This window comes from Aspergillus ibericus (assembly GCF_003184845.1).
Source record: "Aspergillus ibericus CBS 121593 unplaced genomic scaffold BO80scaffold_47, whole genome shotgun sequence".
Lineage (NCBI taxonomy): Eukaryota > Fungi > Ascomycota > Eurotiomycetes > Eurotiales > Aspergillaceae > Aspergillus > Aspergillus ibericus.
Window position 1 is genome coordinate 71148 of NW_020292145.1, and position 20161 is coordinate 91308.

The window sequence follows — 20161 nt, forward strand, 5'->3', positions numbered from 1 at the left end:
CGGTGTGATGCGATAAGACGGGCAGAAAGTGTGGGGCTAAATCGCCGCCATGTGTCGGGCCAGTAATGTGTCATCGTCATTGATTCTGCATTGCTTACTATTCCTGGGTGCTGTTCGCCTCATCCTGATAAACTGTTCGTTCCAGAGAATCTAGATGCTTTGAAGTTTGTTGTTATGTCCTCGAACAGTCACGCGCGAAACACGCCGTGATATACAGATAGGTTCTCAAAGATTGAAAAGACTATATACACCAGTATGTCTAGATAAATGCAAGTCGCAGCACTGTACCGCCGTGCCCCCAGGTATTCGGGCAATGTACACGCTCTGAAAACAAGAAAGAAACAGATACAGTCAGTAAACGCCAACGTACCCAAATTCATACATATTTTGATGTTGGTATCCCTGTAAACAACAGTCGTAGATCAAATGTGTCGGCATCATATGTGAGACCCGTAATATGTCTAATCCAGTCGTGGTGTACCAGCCAGACTGGCGCCGGATTAAAGCGACGGTCGTCTTTCAATCGTGCTGGCAAGGCTCGTCCCATCATCGCTTTCAAGCAAACCGACCTCCTCTGCCGTGTTTCCAGGACTGAAGGCCCTCTCACGTAAAGTGTCGTCCTTCTGAGAGGCAGCCCCACTGACCACAGACCAGACATCCTTCTTCGTGAGCAGTCCTTGAAGGACGCCTTTATCAGCAAATAGAACGTAGCGGAGACCGAGCCTTTGGAACATCCGGAGTACAATCAAGAATGTTGTATTGCTATTGAGCGTAATAGGCGTTTGATCCATCCAAGGCCGGAGATCCAAAGTTTCAGAAGGGTCTGCGAAGGGCTGGTGGGTGAAGAAGACTTGTGTTGCACCAGATAGTTCGTTATCTGAAGGCGTTGTAGAGTACTTCAGCGCATACGAAAGCTCATTGCGGGAAATGTATCCCAGCAAAATAGGATTTGACGTATCGGTAATGACTGGAAACCCACGATAAGAAGTCGCTAAAAGGAGGTTGCGAAGTGACTCAATCGTATGACCCACAGCAGTTATTACTGTGAGATCATCTACTGTGGTCATAACACTGTGGGCAGGAACGTCAGGCGGAGTCGTATCATCGCGGTGGTCGAGAAAAGGGTACTCGTTCAGCTGAATCCACGACTCATAGATACCACGCTTTCCAAATATATCACCGCACCATTTAGACAACATAACTGCAATCATGATGGGGATGACGTAAGTCAAAGCGCCGGTGAGCTCGAACATAATGACCACAATTGAGACAGTCATCCGCGTGGCACCGCCAAGTGCTGAAGCCGCACCTATAATCGCATATATCCCGGGAGTCACACATGGGATGTCTGGCTCGCACTTGCTGAACAGGAAGAAGTTCGGATAAGCTTCTTGCCACATCCGAAAAGTCATACCCAGGCCACGCCCATATAGTGCACCGATAGCAACCGACGGAAGTATGATACCAGCAGGGATATCCAGCCCAAAGGTCAACGAGGCCAGGAAAAATCCCAGAAGAGCGGCCAAAAGCAAGAGCGCAACAGTACCAGCCGATACGGCCCCCGCCTTGCAAAAGCCAAAAGGGTCATCGGTAGTCCCAGTTCCACATTCTGCAAACAGCGAATGAACGAGCTCCGAATTTTGTGCCCTCATGAATAGATTTGGAAAATTGATCAAGGCACTTAAAAGAGCCACAACCGCCACTTCGATGATCGGCCGTGATGAACTGCGAGACCGTCGCCATTTTGCAATCTTCATATTCAATCGAATGAGGAATGCTCCGTAAAGACCACCAACTATACCGAGAATGATGAATGGAATCATTTCGAAGCGGTGCCATTCACGCGTATACTTGACTTGATAAAGGACAATATTGCCTGTACGGAATGGATTGAGCGCATGCAGAGTCACCGATGCAACCATGGCACAGACAAAGCTTTGCCACATTGTTTTGTCGGGGAAATAATAAGACAGTTGCTGTTCCACAACTGTTAGAGCCGTACATTTCTGTCAGCAGTCTGTTAACTAACCTCCAAACTGAATAGGACACCGCCAATGGGTGCCCCGAAAGCGACGGAGACGCCCGCGGCGGCAGCCGCAGAGAGAACTTCTCGTTTCCTCGCTGTACAATTAGCCCAAGTCACTCAGTGCCAACTCGATGTAGATACCTTCATTATGGTTGAGACTGTGAAATGGCTTCATTATCACACTGGCACAACAACATGCCACATGGACGAGGGGGCCTTCTTTACCGAGCCACAGGCCGGATGCGACGGATAAGCACTTGAGAATATCAGCAAGCTGTATGCACAAAAGTGCGTGGAATTGCGCATACCAGCCCCAGGGACTTGATTGCAAGGGTCCAAGGCCCCATGAAATGCCTGATGACGAAACCACCAAGGACGGTTTTGATCTCAGGGATACCGCTGTGTCTTGCATATATGGCGTAGCTCCGAACCAGGACGCACGCGCAAACCGCAAAAATCACCTGTTCCTCATTAGCAGACAAACACATGCACGGACGAAGAAAAAAAATACAGAGTATAGGACATAGAAGATATACTCAACCGTATATCCCCCGCCCGACGAGGAGACCCCCAGTGCCTTCCTCCACGGAGTCCAGTCTAAACAATCAGAGACATCTGGCGAAGATATTTCGTTAGTATGCGTGATCGAGATCTAGATACAAGCAGTAGCTGACCATCATGCCCCCAACAACAAAAGCTCCGGTTCAAATAGAACCTGCCACCCCCTGAGCCGTTTCTGCAATAACCGGTTTTCAGGTCTCCTAACCAATCACTCGTGATATCAATGCACGCCGCAATGATCCCAACCAAGACACCTGTAGCGATCAACACGATCCAAACGTTACTCGAGTCCAAGAGCTTGCGCAGATATCCAACGACGCCCTGCCCGCTTGCATAGAGAAGCCTCTTTCTTTGACGTTCTTTTGTGTACTCGAAGATCCAATCGATCGCCGTAAGGTCGTCATAACCGACTCGTCGTCCTGGGCCCTCTACATACCAGTCCAAGAAGCCCGAGTCCTTATGCGCCATATTTCCGTCGCTACTGACCGGTTCCCGTAAGGGTTGCATATCATCCGACGGTTGTTCATTGCGAAACAAAGAGCCAAGCCCAGTATTCGTCGCAGACTCAGCAGCACTACTCGAAAAGAGGTTGGGAAAGCGGAATCGAGAGCGTTGTTTCTGTTTGCGTTTGAAGGACAGCCTATGATAGTTGTTAGTCCGCAGCTTCGAGTGCGGATGCTCGGTTGGCCAGCAACTCACGGCTCACGTAGCTCTCCGCTTAAGGATACACCGGGGTGTTGTGGTTCATCATCGCTGTATGGCTGGGTCAGCGATGACTGGGCTTCTGTCTGGGGCCCCGGCTGTCTCATTGACATCGCGGATGGTACGTATCATAGGGACGTGTCAAGTCGCATCCCAAGCAACGACGGCCTCGGTGCCTATGAATAGTGATTGTCCGCGATTGATGCGTTCCCGGCAACTGGTGCCAACTAGCGTCGGAGTTCTGGACTAACCTCCGCGGCTGGGCCAAGGCGGTGAGGGATTGAGGTGTGGGGCGGCGGCGGGCATGCAGCGGCAGAAACCAATCTCAAGGAAAAAAAAAGTGAAGTAATTGGCGTACACTTTTCCCTACTCACCACCAGAGTTCCTTTGGCGGTAGGGCTCAGCATGAATGCTAGACCCTCCTACGAGGGGACTCTTAACGAGTCCCAGCTGTTTGAACAGCTTCCGAATGAGATTGCGGAACTCATTCGCACAGCTTCCGGGACTCAGTACCTGAATGCGCTTGCGGTTGGCGCGTTGAGGCCGAGATGCACAGAAGGCTTCTTTTGCCTATACGAACCGATCTTTGTAGATCTGGCAGCGCGATGGCTCCTGTCAGAATCTCAGGTCGATCAGACCGATATTCTTTCCGCATTTTCACGAATCCTCCCGCTGGCACCATACCTGCGATCCTTTGCAAGCCAATATGCCATGTCTCGGGCTGGACCTCTGTCGGCGTTGGCTGCGTCCGATGAGCTAACACTTTCTCAAATGAATGATGCCACCATCCGAGCCCTTTTGCTAGCGATTTTCAGACTTCTTTCATACGATACAGAGACCTTTTCGAAAGCTGTATCGCCCTCACAACTCCAGTTCCTTTTCCGACACCGAGACCCATCCGTGAGTTATTTGGCGATTCGATGCTTTGGCATGTACATGAGCGCAGCAGATGCTGCTACGGAGGATATAATCAGGGCGAAATTTGCAGACAACATCATCGAAGGGGACTGGGAAGGTATTACAATCGACTACCGCTGTCTCGGTTTGTGGGAGGAACGTCGGTGGAACACCTTGGAGAAGCAAGTCCAACTCGCAAGGTCTACTAGACCCGCCTCTGAAAGCTTGTCTCAAATAGAGACGTTGAGGGAATATTTCACCGCTAGAACCGCCGAGGTCTGCGGTGTCCTTATCCCCCGCCAGCAGGGTACATCGCCTCCGCCGTCTTCCATTGTAAGAACGCCCACTGCTGTGGGTAACTTGCGGAAGATTGCGACAGCCTTGACTGCGCCTGAACCTATACTGTTGATTGGCTTGCCCAACTCCGGAAAGACCACCCTGATAAATGATGTTGCAGCGACCATGGGTCAGTCTGAATCCATGGTCACACTGCACCTGAACGAGCAGACTGATGCGAAGAGCCTTCTTGGAATGTACTCCACTTCCCCTGCCACAGGCTCTTTCTCTTGGCAGCCTGGTGTACTCACCAAGGCGGCAAGAGAAGGTCGTTGGATCTTGATCGAAGATTTGGACCGCGCGCCCTCTGAAGTTATTGGTCTCATTCTGCCTATCATCGAGAGGGGCGAGTTAACCATAGCTAGCAGGAGGGAGAGGATCAAGTGTGCCGAAGGTTTCAAGATCATTGCGACGATGAAGTCTTCTTACAACATATCAGGCGAAGAAATCGCTCCAAGCACCAGCATCCTAGGCAGCAGGTTGTGGCAGAGGGTACAGATCGATTCGCTCACGATAGACGAGGTTCGTGAGGTGATTACGCAGAAATTCCCTCTGCTTGAATCCCGGGTCCGGACAATTATGGACGTTTACCAGAGACTCTGTTCTTCCTTCCATGGTAGCCTTGCGATCAAGAGCTCCCAAGGGCGGACACCTGGTCTCCGTGATCTTGTCAAATTGTGTAGCCGAATGCATAGGCGACTGCAACGCCTCGGTGCAAAGACAGGCTATGAAGCCACTCCGGAGGGTGCTGAGGATGAAAATTTCCTGGACTTTGTGGACGTCTTTCTAAAATACATCCCAGAGAAGAACATGACAGACACCCTCGCTTCGGTTGTTGCCGAGGCGCTTCAGATTTCACCGCAACGGGCACGATTTTGTCTCCACGAGCGCACCCCCTCATATTCCGACCAGGGGAATAGCATAACGCTTGGGAGAGAAGTTTGTCGAAAGATCAAAGTCCCAGGTGGTTCGGCATCAAAAACCGCTGCTGCCTCATCTCGATTTGCTTCCACAAGGGCTGCTTTAGGACTCATGGAACAAGTTGCCGCTGCCATCCAAATGGCAGAACCTGTTCTCCTTGTTGGAGAAACAGGTATTGGTAAAACGACTGTGATCCAGCAGCTGGCTACCCTGATGCGTCAGAAGCTGACGGTTGTGAACCTGTCGCAGCAGAGTGAAAGCACCGACCTCTTGGGAGGATTCAAACCCGTGAATATCCGAACCATGGCTGTGCCTATGCATGATGAATTCGTGTCTTTGTTTGAACTGACCTTCTCTGCAAAGAAGAATCAGAAGTTCCTTCAATCTGTCGGCAAAAGCGTTGCTGCCGGGAATTGGGTACGCCTGGTCAACTTGTGGCATGAAGCCGTTCGCTTGGCTGATGGCGTGTTCAAACCCGGCCACGGTTCATCGCAGGGAGCAGAGGAACAACCAACAAAGAAGAGAAAACTGGATTCGCCAAAGTATCAGTTCTTGCGCCAGAGGTGGGAAAGATTCGCAGCTCAGCTGAACGATTTCGAGTCCCAAGTTTCTCAGGGTGATGCCAAATTCGCGTTTGCTTTCGTCCAAGGCAAGATTGTCCGCGCCTTACGCAATGGGGAATGGGTTCTCCTTGATGAAGTAAACTTGGCCTCGCCTGATACGCTCGAGAATATCGCCAGTCTTCTGCATCATGGAAGCGAGGGATCCCCGTCCGTGCTACTTTCTGAGGCCGGTGATGTGGAGCGGGTGTTTGGACACCCCGAGTTCCGCATTTTCGGTGCGATGAACCCTGCAACAGACGCGGGAAAGAAGGACCTGCCACCTGGTCTCCGGTCTCGATTCACTGAATTCTATGTCCAATCGCCAGACAGTGATCTAGATGACTTGCTATCGTTGATTCATAAGTACCTGGGTGACTTGGCTCTGACTGATTCTCGAGCTGTGCCAGATCTCGCGCAGCTGTACATGGAGACCAAAAAGCTCAGCACCGAAAACAAACTCACTGATGGTGCTGGGCAGCGTCCGCATTTCAGCATTAGAACCCTCGTTCGGGCCCTTGTCTATGTTGCCGATCACGCTCACATTTATGGCCTGCGTCGAGCCATATATGAAGGATTTTCAATGAGCTTCTTGACCGTTCTCAGTCAAGCCTCAGAGAGGCTGTTGGCACCTCTCCTCGAGAGGCACATATTCAGCAACGTCAAGAATGCCAGAGGACTTCTTAATCAGACACCCAGACCACCGACTGATGGTAACGATTATGTTCAGTTTAAACATTATTGGATGCGTCGAGGCCACCTTACTCCCGAAGAGCAACCCCACTATATCATTACGCCATTCATCGAGAAGAACTTGAAGAACTTGGTCAGAGCAAGCTCAACGCGTCGATTTCCTGTATTGTTGCAGGGTCCGACATCTGCCGGAAAGACAAGTATGATCGAGTATCTTGCAAAGGTGTCCGGGAATAAGTTTGTTCGTATCAATAATCATGAGCATACCGATCTTCAAGAATACCTGGGAACGTATGTTTCTGGTGATGATGGCGCGCTGCGCTACCAAGAAGGTGTTCTAGTTGAGGCACTCAGGAACGGATACTGGATTGTGCTCGATGAACTTAACCTAGCACCCTCCGACGTACTGGAAGCAATGAATCGGCTGCTCGATGATAACCGCGAGCTTTTCATACCCGAGACGCAGGAAGTAGTGCGCCCGCATCCCAACTTCATGCTTTTTGCGACTCAAAACCCCGCTGGCCTTTACGGTGGCCGAAAGGTCTTGTCGCGTGCCTTCCGAAATCGGTTCCTGGAGCTCCATTTTGACGACATACCGGAAAGTGAGCTAGAATACATTTTGAAAGAGCGTTCCCAAATCGCCCCCTCTTTCTGCACCAGAATCGTCTCCGTTTACCGGAAGTTGTCTCTGTTGCGTCAGGCAAACCGGCTGTTTGAACAGAAGAACAGCTTTGCTACTCTACGTGATCTCTTCAGATGGGCGCTGCGACGGGCAGATGACCGTGAGCAACTGGCAATTAATGGATTTATGCTACTTGCGGAGCGAGTCCGAAATCCGCAGGAAAGGGCTGCTGTCAAAGGTGTCATTGAAGAAGTAATGAGGGTCCGAATCGATGAAGATGTCATATACAGCTCTTCCGAGATGGAAAAACGTGCACCTTTACTTGCACAGCTAGCCCCAGGCATTGTGTGGACAAAGGCAATGAGGAGGCTCTTCGTACTCGTCTCCACTGCGCTCGAGAACAATGAGCCTGTCTTGCTTGTTGGTGAAACTGGTTGCGGAAAAACCCAGTTATGCCAGGCAGTCGCAGAAATCTACAAGAAGCAGCTGCTGATTGTCAATGCACACGTAAATCTCGAGACAGGGGATCTTATCGGAGCCCAACGGCCTGTAAGAAACAGAGCAGCCATCGAGAGCCAGCTGCTGAGTGACTTGCAAGTTCTTTTCTCCGAAGAGCTCGCACAGTCAAGATCACTCGAGGAACTGAAGCAAGCTTTTAGCGCTATCAGTGCAGATCAGCTTCAATTACTTGATGCTGAGCTAATTTCGCGCATCGAGAAGAACGTCGCTCGTTCGAACGCTTTGTTTGAATGGTCTGACGGTAGTCTGATCACCGCTATGAAGACTGGCCAGTTCTTCCTTCTTGATGAGATATCCCTGGCGGATGATTCCGTCTTGGAGAGGCTTAACAGTGTTCTAGAGCCTCACCGATCTATTTTACTTGCAGAAAAGGGCCCAATTAATTCCATGGTTGTTGCCGACGATGGTTTCCAGTTCCTTTCTACAATGAATCCTGGAGGTGATTATGGCAAACGCGAACTTTCAGCCGCCCTTAGAAACCGAATGACCGAGATCTGGGCGCCTCAATTATCTGAAGATGAGGACATCTTGCCGATTCTTCAAAGGAAGCTCACTTTGGGCACGGAACACGTACCTAAAGGAATGCTTCAGTTTGCCAAGTGGTTCAAAGAGGTGTTTCAAAATTCCTCTACTTCATCTCTGTCTCTGCGTGATCTTCTTGCCTGGGTCGAATTCGTCAATAAGTGCCAAAGCTCGGATCCTCTCTTCGCGATAGTCCAGGGCGCTGCCATGGTGTTCATAGACACTTTGGGTGCGAATCCTGCAGCAATGCTGGCAACAGCACTGCATAACCTTGAAGGAAACCGTCAATTATGCTTGGATAAGATGCATGAGCTTTTCGATGTTGATGCCTCGGCAATCTATCTACAGAAATCAAGTGTCGGCATTGAAGGCTCCTCTCTACGGGTTGGCCCCTTCTGTCTTCCTATGAACAGCAATTCGATGCCAGATCCCGACTTTATCATGGATGCACCTACCACCATTGCCAACTCAGTGAGGATTGCTCGAGGATTGCAATTACCTAAGCCCATTCTTCTCGAGGGTAGCCCAGGTGTCGGTAAAACAACGCTTGTCACGGCGCTTGCCCGAGCTCTTGGAAAACCGCTCACTCGAATCAACCTTTCGGAGCAGACAGACCTCACGGACCTGTTTGGTTCCGACGTCCCCGTGGAGGGCGGCGATGTTGGACAGTTCGCTTGGCGAGACGCACCATTCTTACAAGCAATGCAGCGTGGTGACTGGGTTCTCTTGGATGAGATGAACCTTGCTTCTCAGTCCGTTCTTGAAGGTCTTAATGCTTGCTTAGATCACCGTCAAATGGTATATGTTGCCGAGCTTGACCAAACCTTCAGGAGGCATCCCGACTTTGTTCTCTTTGCTGCGCAAAACCCGCATCATCAAGGTGGCGGCCGAAAAGGTCTTCCTGCTTCTTTTGTGAACAGATTCACTGTGGTCTATGCCGACAGCTTTACAAATACTGATCTGAAGCGAATCTGTGCGAAGCTTTTCCCGGGCAGCCCTGCTGAGCAAACTGATGGACTAGTCGAGTTTGTATCTCTTCTGAACAAGGCTATTCAGGAAAGACGCCTGGGCGCTGTTGGTGGGCCTTGGGAAGTCAATCTGCGAGATATCCAAAGGTGGCTCCAGTTAGCAGATCGTGGAAGCTTGCAGATCTCTACCCAGAGCTTCCTTGAAGTGATCATCTGTCAGAGATTCAGGAGCGAAGAAGACCGACAGTTGGTCTCTACTCTGTACAAGCAAGTCTTTAGCGATGCCTCGACACATGCAAAGAGCTACTACCATAACCTCACACCTGACTACATGCAAGTCGGTCTCGGCATTATGCAGCGAGACTTGGTGTTGCAGGAGACAGCAAGCCCTCAAATGAGGATACTCCCTGGCGACCTTCCTATCTTGGAATCTCTTATGCTCTGCATAGAGCAGTCTTGGCCTAGTATCTTGGTCGGTCCATCTGGATGTGGCAAGACAACTCTTATCAGAAAGCTGGCTGCTCTGAATGGTGCTAGTCTAGTCGAACTGGCATTGAGCGCCGATACGGATACGATGGACTTGATTGGTGGGTTTGAGCAAATCGACTACAGAAGAGAGATTTCGTCCCTTGTGCATCAGGTTTCCCTGTTTCTCCGACGGAATGTCATTTCTGCATACGCAGGTGATGATACGAGCGTAGCTCCCGCTTTCCTTGAGCTTTACGAACAATTACAAGGCCCTGATGTTCAGTTAGACGCGCTATGCTCATCACTTCAGAAGCTGTACCATTCTTACTCACAACCTGCACTCGAGAAGCTTTTCAGTCATGCTCAGCGTTTACTCAAGGTTACGAAACAGACTGATAGCATGAAGGTCGGGTTTGAGTGGACTGAGGGTGTCTTGACACAAGCTGTTCAGCATGGGCAGTGGGTCGTCCTTGACAATGCCAACTTGTGCAATCCATCTGTTCTTGATCGACTGAACTCACTGACGGAACCGAACGGAGCTCTTATCCTGAATGAGCAACGCACCGAGGATGGAAATGCTCGAGTTGTGAGACCGCATCCCAATTTCAGGCTGTTTCTGACGATGGATTCTCGCCATGGTGAGCTATCCCGTGCGATGCGGAATCGGTGTGTCGAGATTTGCTTCTTGTCGGATAGCAGTAATACTGTCGCTACCTCAATGCCTGCTTATACCTATGAGTCCTCCTTGTATCGCCTTCGGTCAGTCTGGGACTTGGATCTTGCTGTGGCTAGCGAAGGAACTACAGACATTCTGCCTGAAGTGTGCCTTGACCATCTCTCGATTGCGGACTTGTCCTATCTCCAGCGGGCGCTGAAGCTTACGCCTCAATATGCCTCGGATGTTGCAAGGGAACCCTTCTCTTCCGCCGTGGATCGGTATGTGTCTGCGATACATGCTAATGCTTCATGTAAGCCTTTTGAGAGTACCAAGAAAGAAGTCATGCTGGGTCGTACTTCTTTCGCTATCCAAGGAAGGTTGCAGCCTCTTCATCCTCTTGTCAACGAGCCGCTGGCGTCAATCATGCACCAAGAGGTGCCTTTCGTGTGGCTCGTGGTTCTCGCCTATCTGCAAGAGTACAAGCTTGACCTTCATCGCCTTAGGCAAGGCTTGTTGCGAGCGGATGAATCAGGCAAACAGCTCAAGCCAAGTCAGATGAGCCGCCTTGAACGGTCTCTAGCTTCGGGGAGGATCCCCTCTTTAATGAAAGACGCAACGCAGCCTGTTGGCCCATTCCTGTCTGACTGCGGCCAAGCCATGTATGACTTCATTCAGGCGCTTGACTATGATGCCCTTCATGCCCCTGACATGGTGCGGGCTCTCCGTGCTATCGTTGACTTCACCTCAGACATGTTCACCTTGACTGCCGCAAATGAAGTGGACCAGGGTGAATTTCAGATTTACCTCCAAATTGGAAAGGAGCTGTGCGCTTCGCTTCTGGACTCTTGGGCTCCATTAAAGCAGTTGGCTGTCGCCTTCTCTCAAGCGCTTGATCGATTCAAAGAGAACTGGTCATTGACCACAGGACTAAGCATGCAGCGGCTTTGGGAATCGTGGAGACCATCAACGCCCTCCACCCAAGACCAATTACAATTGCTGTTAGAGCTAGAAAGCGTTGCTTCTGAATTCACCCAGGTTGCAACGAAGACTCACTTGGACCTGTCTCAGTTGAGTCAGGTGCGCGATTCCCTAATTGGTGGCCAGGAAGCAATTCTGAACGGTGCCGACGAAGGATTTCCGATACAAGGGCTTCGGCAAACAGTCGCAGAATTGGCCGCTTGCGTACAAGATACCGATTCAAGCCAGCGCCCGTATTTCTCGAACAACTTTGAGGCTTTGTGCCAGTACCATGACATCGCATCGCTTGGCCAGTCCCAGCTTGATGATGGCCAGGTGGTTCGAGCTATTCTGCCATTACTCGCCGGCCGTGCTGCCCGGCCTCTGGACGGATCGAGCCTGCAGAGCCAAATTCCTAATATTCTTCACAAGCTTTCCCTATTTTCAGGATCTGAGCACTCGGTGTTCGGCTCGGCTATCAGCGGCAATATCTCTCTATCGCTGCTGGAAAGGTTAGCTTTTATCGGCTCTACAAGCTTGGGCCAGATGGATGCCCTAGAGGTAGAAAAGAAGACTCTTTCCAAGGCGTTGACTCTGACAAGTCGAGAGATCGGCTTGGACCAATTCAAGCGTCTCCGTCAGGTCATGGCGAGGCTGACTATCGAGCTGGCCTTCCTCCACAGAGACTTCTTTGAACCTCAGTCTTTGGAGCATTTGATCATCATTCTTCGCGCAATCGAAGAAAAGGGGTCGTATGATGGTCCGGCACTGCCTGCAATTCATGTGGCCACAAACCTGGCCCAAGATCATTACTTCAAGAGATTCGCAAAGGAGGATATCCCAAGGCTGGTTGCCTCACTGGCTGTCGGTGAGAGTCCCGTGGAAAGTACTGGAGTAGCCATTGTCCAACTAGCTGTCATCTTTCTACGGCTATTTGTCCCGGATAAACCGTTTGACCCTTCTTTGGGCTTGGTTGTGCAAAGAAAGCGACACTCGCAGCGTTCCTTGGAACTTACAACGAAGGCCGAAGCGATTTCTTCCTTCGAGGTTGGCTTCTCGGGCCAGGCGTCCAATATTCGACTCGAATTCTTGCAGAAGGAATTACATGATCTTGGGTCGGCACCCCCTCCCTCTTCTGTCAGCAGACCTCCGATCTCCGAGATCAACCTTCTTCACGGAGAATTCTCCAGTCTGGTAAATTCAGTGCTTGACCGGCGTCCCGAGGAGATTGTTTCTGCTGTAAGTGGCAACGGCGACGAGGATAGCGAAAGACAGCGAATGATCGGTCTGCTGCGTGATAACGTTCGCCAGCTCAGCCACCGCCTGAGTGCCAATTACCGATCGTACGACGACATCACGACACCTGTCGTTCGTTTTCTCCAGATCCTTGACTTGGGTCTCTACCTTTCTTCGAGCCCATCTCAATCCAATGATAGCCAGATACTCAAGGCTGTCAGGGAGACTACCCCCTTCCTTGGAGGATTGATTTATCCCGTCTCAGACTTAAGCCTGCAAAGATCGGAAGCCAATTCAACTCTCGATACCGACCTTTGGTTCCACGAATTGTCTTCCTTGAGAATAGCTGAGAATGCGGATCCAGGCGTAATCGGTACTCGAGCTGGACGTGATACCCTGCGCCGCCTCTTCGAACAGTTCCATGCTCTGTGGAAAACCAGACTGCGAGAGGATCAAGAAGAAGAGGCTCGGAAGTCTGAATTCTACCATTTTAAGGGTTCTTGGGAGGATAGTGAAGAGGTGGATGAAAACGAGCTGCGTCAGCTTTTCCCCACGTACGAAGACGCCGATGAAGAAGCCCAAGCGCCTGGTCGTTTTGACCCGAAGTCTATTTCAATCAGGCTCGCTTCGCTGCACGCAAAACTGTTCCAGTCTGAAAATCGCGAGGAAGCGCTGTCAGCCTACGTCAAGCAGGCTTCCACATTACTGGGTTCCACATGGTCAGACAATCATTCCATGTCGGATGTCGATCCTAAGGATCAGATCTCCGGTGTTCTCTTGCTTCTAGAAGACTCCATCAATACGGGTCAAGGCCAACCAGCAGACAAATATAACTTCTACCTGGACGCGAACCTGGCTGAAGCAAAGCGACTGGTGACTTTGACCCTGGCTACGAAGGCTCGGTTCACCCAAATACAGAAGTCCTGGCCTGATCATGCTGTCTTGGAAGATGTCATCGTGTGCTGCAGGGAGATCCTTCAGTTTAAGCACACTGAGCCTGTCGCAAAATTCATTACCAAGGTCGAAAAGCTGCACGCGCTTGTTCATGAATGGCAGCTTGTAGCAAGCAGAGAGTATTCAGCGGCCACTGTGTATGACGACATCACGGCTATGATTATCAGTTGGCGGCGGCTTGAGCTGTCGACCTGGGCGAAGCTTTTGGACATCGAGAACGACAAGTGCACCCAGGATGTGAGCTCATGGTGGTTTATCGCCTATGAGGCGATCATTCGGGCCCCGATCCAAATCGCCGAATCCGGTCAAATGGAGATGAGCGAGCATGTCCAGGAGATCACTGCTACACTGGAGCAATTTTTCAACACGACGACCCTAGGACAGTACAGCGAGCGCCTCCTACTTGTGAAGAACTTCCAGTCTTTGCTCCGGCTTTACGCCCAGGACTTGCCATCTTTGGGTCACCTGATTTCTGCTTTGGACAATTTCCTTGTGCGTTACAAGCAATTTGAGCCTTCGGTGCACAAGCTCCTGGCGGAGAAGCGGTCCGCTCTTGAGAAGGATATCAAGGAGCAGATTCTGTTGGCCAGCTGGAAAGATACAAACATTGTCGCGCTCAAGGAGAGTTCCCGGCGGTCTCACAACAAGCTGTTCAAGCTGGTCCGCAAGTACCGAGCAGTCCTGGCTCAACCCGCGCAACCCATTGTGGAACAAGACATGCCGGATCATGAGGATTCTAGTATCCCCCAGCATGAGATCACCATGCCTTCAACTGTCTTCCCGGAAGCACTTGCCATGTGTCAGAAAGAGGAAAGAATCTGGGCCGATAGACCCCCTAGATTCAAGAATCCTGACGCGACTGCTGGCAGCATGATGCAACTGTATTCCTCGATTCCCTCCGAATTCGACATTGCCGATGATCTTGACGGCTTTGTCAAGTATGTCATCGAGAGCATACAGGAGTTCAAGTCGCAAACGCCGAAGACTTTGACCGAGGAGAATAAGGACGACGTTCAGCACCTCAAGGTCCAAAAGCGCCGGTTTTATGCGGATACTTTGCGGCGACTAATGGACATGGGGGTGAAGCGTAGTGCAAGTACCAGCCTGATCGAAACCCAAGCTTCTATTGCTCAGGTCCTTGCCTCTGTCCCCGCATTGGAAGCTGACACAGCGCTATCGCATCTGACTACAAGCTCCGATTTGTACTTCCACAAGTTCTTGGACTTGCTTCCTCGCGTTCGCCTAGCAGCGCACAACTACTCGGAAGATCTCAGCAATGTGGAAATATCCAGAAGCTCCGGATCTATGGAGCATCTGTTATCCCTTGCCCGGAAGCAGAGAACCTCGATCTCCCCGGCACTTTCTGCTCTCACGGCACTGCAGTCCACGCTCTTGAAGGTTTCGAACCTCTGGCATAGCTCTTCGATCTTCAAGGCTCCCTCTGAGTTCCTAGTGGAGAAATCGGAAGTAAGTAGGGCAGTGGCATGGCTGACACCTATCCTTGGACTAGCTGCCACAGTCGTCAGTCTGCACGCAAAATTCTCAGGCATCAGTTCGACCAGCATTTTACAAAGCCTGCAGGCGTGGAGGGATACGTTTGACCGTTTGAGAACGTCCTTGGGCAGTCTTCCTGAATTGCCACTCGGTGTTGCCTCTCAGTTACACAGCGACACGGTGGAAGAGGCTTCCGCGTCTTTTGAAAAGTTGAATGTCGACCTCACGAGGTGGGCGGAGGAGCGTCCTGATCTGTCCTTTGTGCTGGGCCAGATAGTTCCGTGGCTGAGAGCAAAGACTATGTCCTCTGACAGTGAATTCGACGAGACCGTCTCTATCGAGCAGTTCGATACCGGTCTCGTTGCAGCGGTCGACAAGATTCTTGTCAGTCTTCAGAAATTGAAGGAGCTTCCATCACTGCTTGCTTCTCCCGGCGCTTTGTCGCGGAGTGACGAGTTCTTCGTCAGAGCCTTGAAAGTTCTTCATATCTCGGGTATCACGACCTCTATCGAGTCTGTGCTCGAGCAATTGCAGTGTCTCCAATCCCGCTCGGCTCCTGGCATTCCCTTCGCCATCGCACTCGTCGCGAGCTTGCTACCGATCATGCACAAGTACTTCCATATCTGCAAAGATGTGGTGGACCGCTACTTGACTGTGCACCGCCAAACCTGCAAAATGTCCTATATTCTTACCAAGTCGTTCGCCCAAATTGCGTCCGAAGGCTTCTGTAGTCCAGCTGAGGCATCTACGGAAGAGAGCAAGTCTGGAAAGCTCGAGAGCGGGACAGGTCTCGGAGAAGGAGAAGGAGCTGAAGACATCAGTAAAGATGTTGGAGATGACGAAGACTTGTCGGAGCTTGCTCAAGAGCAGAAGGGCGAGTCTACCGAAGACATTGAAAACTCCGAAGACGCCGTGAATATGGACCAGGAGGAGATGCAGGGCGAAGAGGGCGAGCGGAAAGAAGGCGATGAAGAAGACGACGAAAGCGGCTCTGAAGAGGAGGGTGATATCGATGAGGAGGTCGGCAGTGTCGATGATCTGGATGCCTCGGCGGTTGACGAGAAGATGTGGGATGGTGAACACGACGAGCAGCAAAAGGAAACGGAGACCGATCAGGGCAAGGGAGTGTCTGAATCCGACGAACAAACCGCAGCAGGCGAGCAGGAGAAAGAGAAAGAAAAGGCTCAAGAAGGCGAGCAGGGAGAAAAGGACGAGGACGCGGAGGAAGAGGAAGACGAAGAAGGAGAAGAGAAGCCTGACGAAGAGGGCGAAGCCGTGGGACGTGAGGACATGGATGTGACGGATCCACATGCAAAGGAAGAAGAAGCACTCGACCTTCCCGACGAGATGCAACTTGACGGTGAAGAGAAGGGCGATGAAGGTGAAAGTGATGATGGCCTTGATGACGGTATGGACGACGACCTTCCTCCTGTGGAAGATAACGACGAATCAATGGATGGAAAAGACACTGCCGAGGACGAGGCGATGGAAGGTGTTGAGGAGCAGGAGCCTGAGCAAACGGAGGAGGGCATGCCGGATGAGGAGGCAATGGAGACCAATGAAGGCGAGGGCAACGAGGAGACGAACGAGGCTGGCGAGGAGGCCGAAGAAGAGGAGAAGGAAGACTTCCTGGCCCAGCGCGACGAGAATGAGATGGCTGGAGAAGAGGTGGCCCCCAGTGAGGCTGTCAATGGTGGTCTCGGGGCCGACCAAGACCAGAACCAGGACAAGGGTGAATCGGGCAACGCTCAGCAAGAGAGTGGTTCGACAGACCCCTCTACCGAGAAAGAGCAGAAGACCGGTGCGGCCCAAGAGGGAGACGAGAACCAACGACACAACGATGAAGGTGGAGCGAACGATGCCAACCCAGATGATCCTCAACTTCAGGCATTCAAGAAGCTGGGTGATGTTCTCGAGCAATGGCACCGACGCCAGAAGGAGATCATGGATGCTTCGAAACAGGAGGAGGGCGAGTCTGAGGAGCCCATGCCCCAGGACACGGATATGGCCGACGCCGACTTCGAACATCTGGCGGACCAAGACGATGTCGCAGACACCCAAGCCCTCGGCCAAGCCAGCGAGGACCAGGCGAAGGCTCTCGATCAGAACAAGGGGGTGGAGTCGGACGTCAAACCTGAAGGCAACGACGTGCTGCCGGATGTCACGGACGACGACCACCAGGACCTTCCCGACAATAAGCTGGAGGATGAGATGCAGTTGGACCAGGGCCTTCCTACCGAGTCTCAAACGGCTGGGGCCATCATTCCTGGCAACACCCATACGCAGGAACGGACCACCGACGCTGCTGGCCAACAAGAAGCAATCGATGAACTAGATGAGGTCGATGCCCATCTGGCCGCCATTCACCTCTCCTCCAACCTCCCTCCCCTGACTCCCCGGGACGAGGCTCAACGTCTCTGGTCGTACTATGAATCGGCCACCACTGACCTGTCTCTGTCTCTGACCGAACAGCTCCGCCTCATTCTGGCGCCGACGCTCGCCACTAAGCTACGGGGTGATTTCCGGACCGGAAAGCGCCTCAACATCAAGCGGATCATCCCGTACATCGCCTCCCAGTACAAGCGCGACAAGATCTGGATGCGGCGCTCCATCCCCTCCAAGCGCAACTACCAGATCATGCTTGCCGTCGACGACAGTAAATCCATGCTCGAAAGCGGCAGTGGTCAGCTTGCCTTTGAAACCCTCGCGCTTGTCGCGAAGAGTCTGAGCATGCTCGAAGCCGGAGACCTGTGCGTTCTCGGCTTCGGTAACGAGGACCACGTCCGGGTTGCGCACGAGTTCGGCAAGCCGTTCTCCTCGGAAGCCGGCACCCAAGTCTTCCAACATTTCAGCTACCAGCAAACCGGCACCAACGTGCGGAAGCTGATTGCCGACTCCATCGCCCTCTTCCGCGAAGCCCGCTGGAAGCAATCCCCTGGCAGTGGCAACGCAGACCTCTGGCAACTGGAACTGATCATCTCCGACGGTATCTGCGAAGACCACGAAACCATCCAACGTCTGGTCCGTCAGGCTCAAGAAGAGCGCATTATGATTGTCTTCATTATCGTCGATGCCGTCAAGGGCAGCTCCATCCTCGACCTCAGCCAGGCTAGCTTTGAGGCGGATGAGAGCGGTTCGGGCGAAATGAAGTTGAAGATGAAGAAATATCTCGAGGGATTCCCCTTCCCTTACTACCTTGTTGTGCGAGATGTACGGGAGTTACCGGCTGTTTTGGCTACGGCGTTGAAGCAGTGGTTTGCTGAGGTTGTTGATGTGTCGTCTTGATGGGTGTAGAGATATTATGTGATTATGTGAAAAGTTAGGATTTTGTTATGATTGTATATATCGATTTGCATTAGACAAGAATTTCACCGTTTTACTCGATCTAATACTAGTGCTTTTAGTATAGCAAAACTAGCAGATCGTGATCAAGAGCATACATCACCCCATGTACGAAGCAGGCCGCAATCCAAGTAACAAAAATACCTATACAATCCCAAGAGCTTTTCTAAGAAAAACAATAAAACAAACCAAATCAACAAAACTCCATCCATGCACCCTCAACTCACAACCACACACACACACATAAAAGAAAAAAGAAAAGAAAAAAGGATTACCATCCATACTTCGACCCCGCCTCCTTCTTATTCCTCCTCCCCGCCGCAAAACTCTCCTCAAGCGCCTCCCGCTGCGAACTCGCCGCATTAACCAACTGCTGCAACGAATGCTTCCCCGGCGCAATCGACCGAACAGGGTTATGTTGCTGCGCGGCCAGATCCGTCGAGTGGAGCATTTCCTGGTTCGCGGCGTATTCTCGGTCCGTGTTGAAATGTAGGACGCGAGATGTCGCGGAGGTGTCGGCGTGGCGGCCGAAGAGTTGTCGGCGTTGCGCTTTGGAGAGGTTGAGGTCGTTGGCGATGGTCGTGAGGGTTTGGGTTGTGTTGGTGGTGGTGGTGGTGGTTGATGAGGTATCGGGGGTGAGGGAGGGATCGGGGGATGGGCCGGCGGGGAGGGCTGAGGTGGTGGGGGTGTAGACGAGGGGTTCGTAGGTGCTGCTTGTGCTTTGCGATTGAGTGGTGGTGGTGGAGGGAGTGTCGTCGGTGCTGGAGAGAGAGAAGAGGCTGATTTTTGGTTTCGGTGCTGGTGCTGGTGTTGGCGCTGCTGCTTGCACAGGTGCGGTCTGTGACTGTTCCTCCTTCTTGCTCTTATTCTCCACCGATGATGAAGCAGATGAAGATGAAGATGAAGCAAGCAAAGCAGCCACCTTCCTCTTCTTCTGCTGCGACGCCCGTCCCACCGACAACGGCTTGAACATCATCGGGTTTCCTTTCAACTTCACTTCCCCCTCCGGCTTCATCTTCAATTCAGATCCCTCCCCCTTAGACTCCTCTTCAAATTCCTCCCCCCTCAAACTCCCCGCCTTCGGTATCGTCTCATCCCCATCTCCATCCTCAGCATCCCCATCTTTCCCTAACATCCCAAACGCCTGCTCACTCCTCATCTCCGCATCCGCCTCCCGATCAAACCCCGGCGTCGCCCCCGTCTTCAAACTAAAGATCTTCCTGGGAGGAGCTTTTTTCTCCCCCGCCCCATTGCCGCTGCCGCTAGTGGTTTGCTTCTTCGGCGCCGGTAAAAGTGCATTGAAGCCCGAGAATGCGCCGCCGCCTAGCTTGGGCTTTTTGCGCGGAGCGGTGTCGTCATTTCCGGGGGTGGAAGTAGAGCTGGATTCGGGTTTTAGGTCGAGGGCGATGCGGATTTTGCGGGGGTTGGAGCGGTCGACTAGCGTTGGGAAGGAGGAGGAGGAAGAGGTGGTGGTGGTGGGTTTGGGGGGTTGAGATTGAGGTTGGGGCTTGGAGACGGTAGCGGTGGTGGTGGTGGTGGTGGTTTCGGGTTCCGAATCGGAGGCTTCGGAGTCAGAGTAGGCGACTAGGGCCATGATTGTGCTGTGCTGTGTTGGGTTGTGTCGGTGGTGGTGGTGATGTGGTTGGTTTGAGGTAGATGGGAGCTGCGGCGATGATAATGTCGAGT

General features: G+C 51.9%; 3 protein-coding genes across 3 annotated transcripts; 1 reads left to right on the plus strand and 2 right to left on the minus strand.

The window, feature by feature from the left end:
- Positions 1-168: 168 nt before the first annotated feature.
- On the minus strand, positions 169-3491 carry BO80DRAFT_415094 (chloride channel protein). The gene is made up of 7 exons (XM_025718131.1): positions 3287-3491; positions 2701-3227; positions 2538-2641; positions 2335-2487; positions 2168-2282; positions 2030-2121; positions 169-1976 (listed from the first exon to the last, which is right to left on the minus strand). Exons 1-7 carry the CDS (start codon positions 3400-3402, stop codon positions 501-503), a joined length of 2583 nt encoding a protein of 860 aa, XP_025571533.1. The 5' UTR covers positions 3403-3491; the 3' UTR covers positions 169-500.
- A 169-nt stretch (positions 3492-3660) lies between these two features.
- BO80DRAFT_390095 (AAA family ATPase midasin) lies at positions 3661-18510 on the plus strand. The gene has a single exon (XM_025717140.1). It carries the CDS (start codon positions 3695-3697, stop codon positions 18416-18418), a length of 14724 nt encoding a protein of 4907 aa, XP_025571534.1. The 5' UTR covers positions 3661-3694; the 3' UTR covers positions 18419-18510.
- Positions 18481-20127, minus strand: BO80DRAFT_428384 (PRCC domain-containing protein). The gene has a single exon (XM_025720241.1). It carries the CDS (start codon positions 20067-20069, stop codon positions 18747-18749), a length of 1323 nt encoding a protein of 440 aa, XP_025571535.1. The 5' UTR covers positions 20070-20127; the 3' UTR covers positions 18481-18746.
- Positions 20128-20161: the final 34 nt, after the last annotated feature.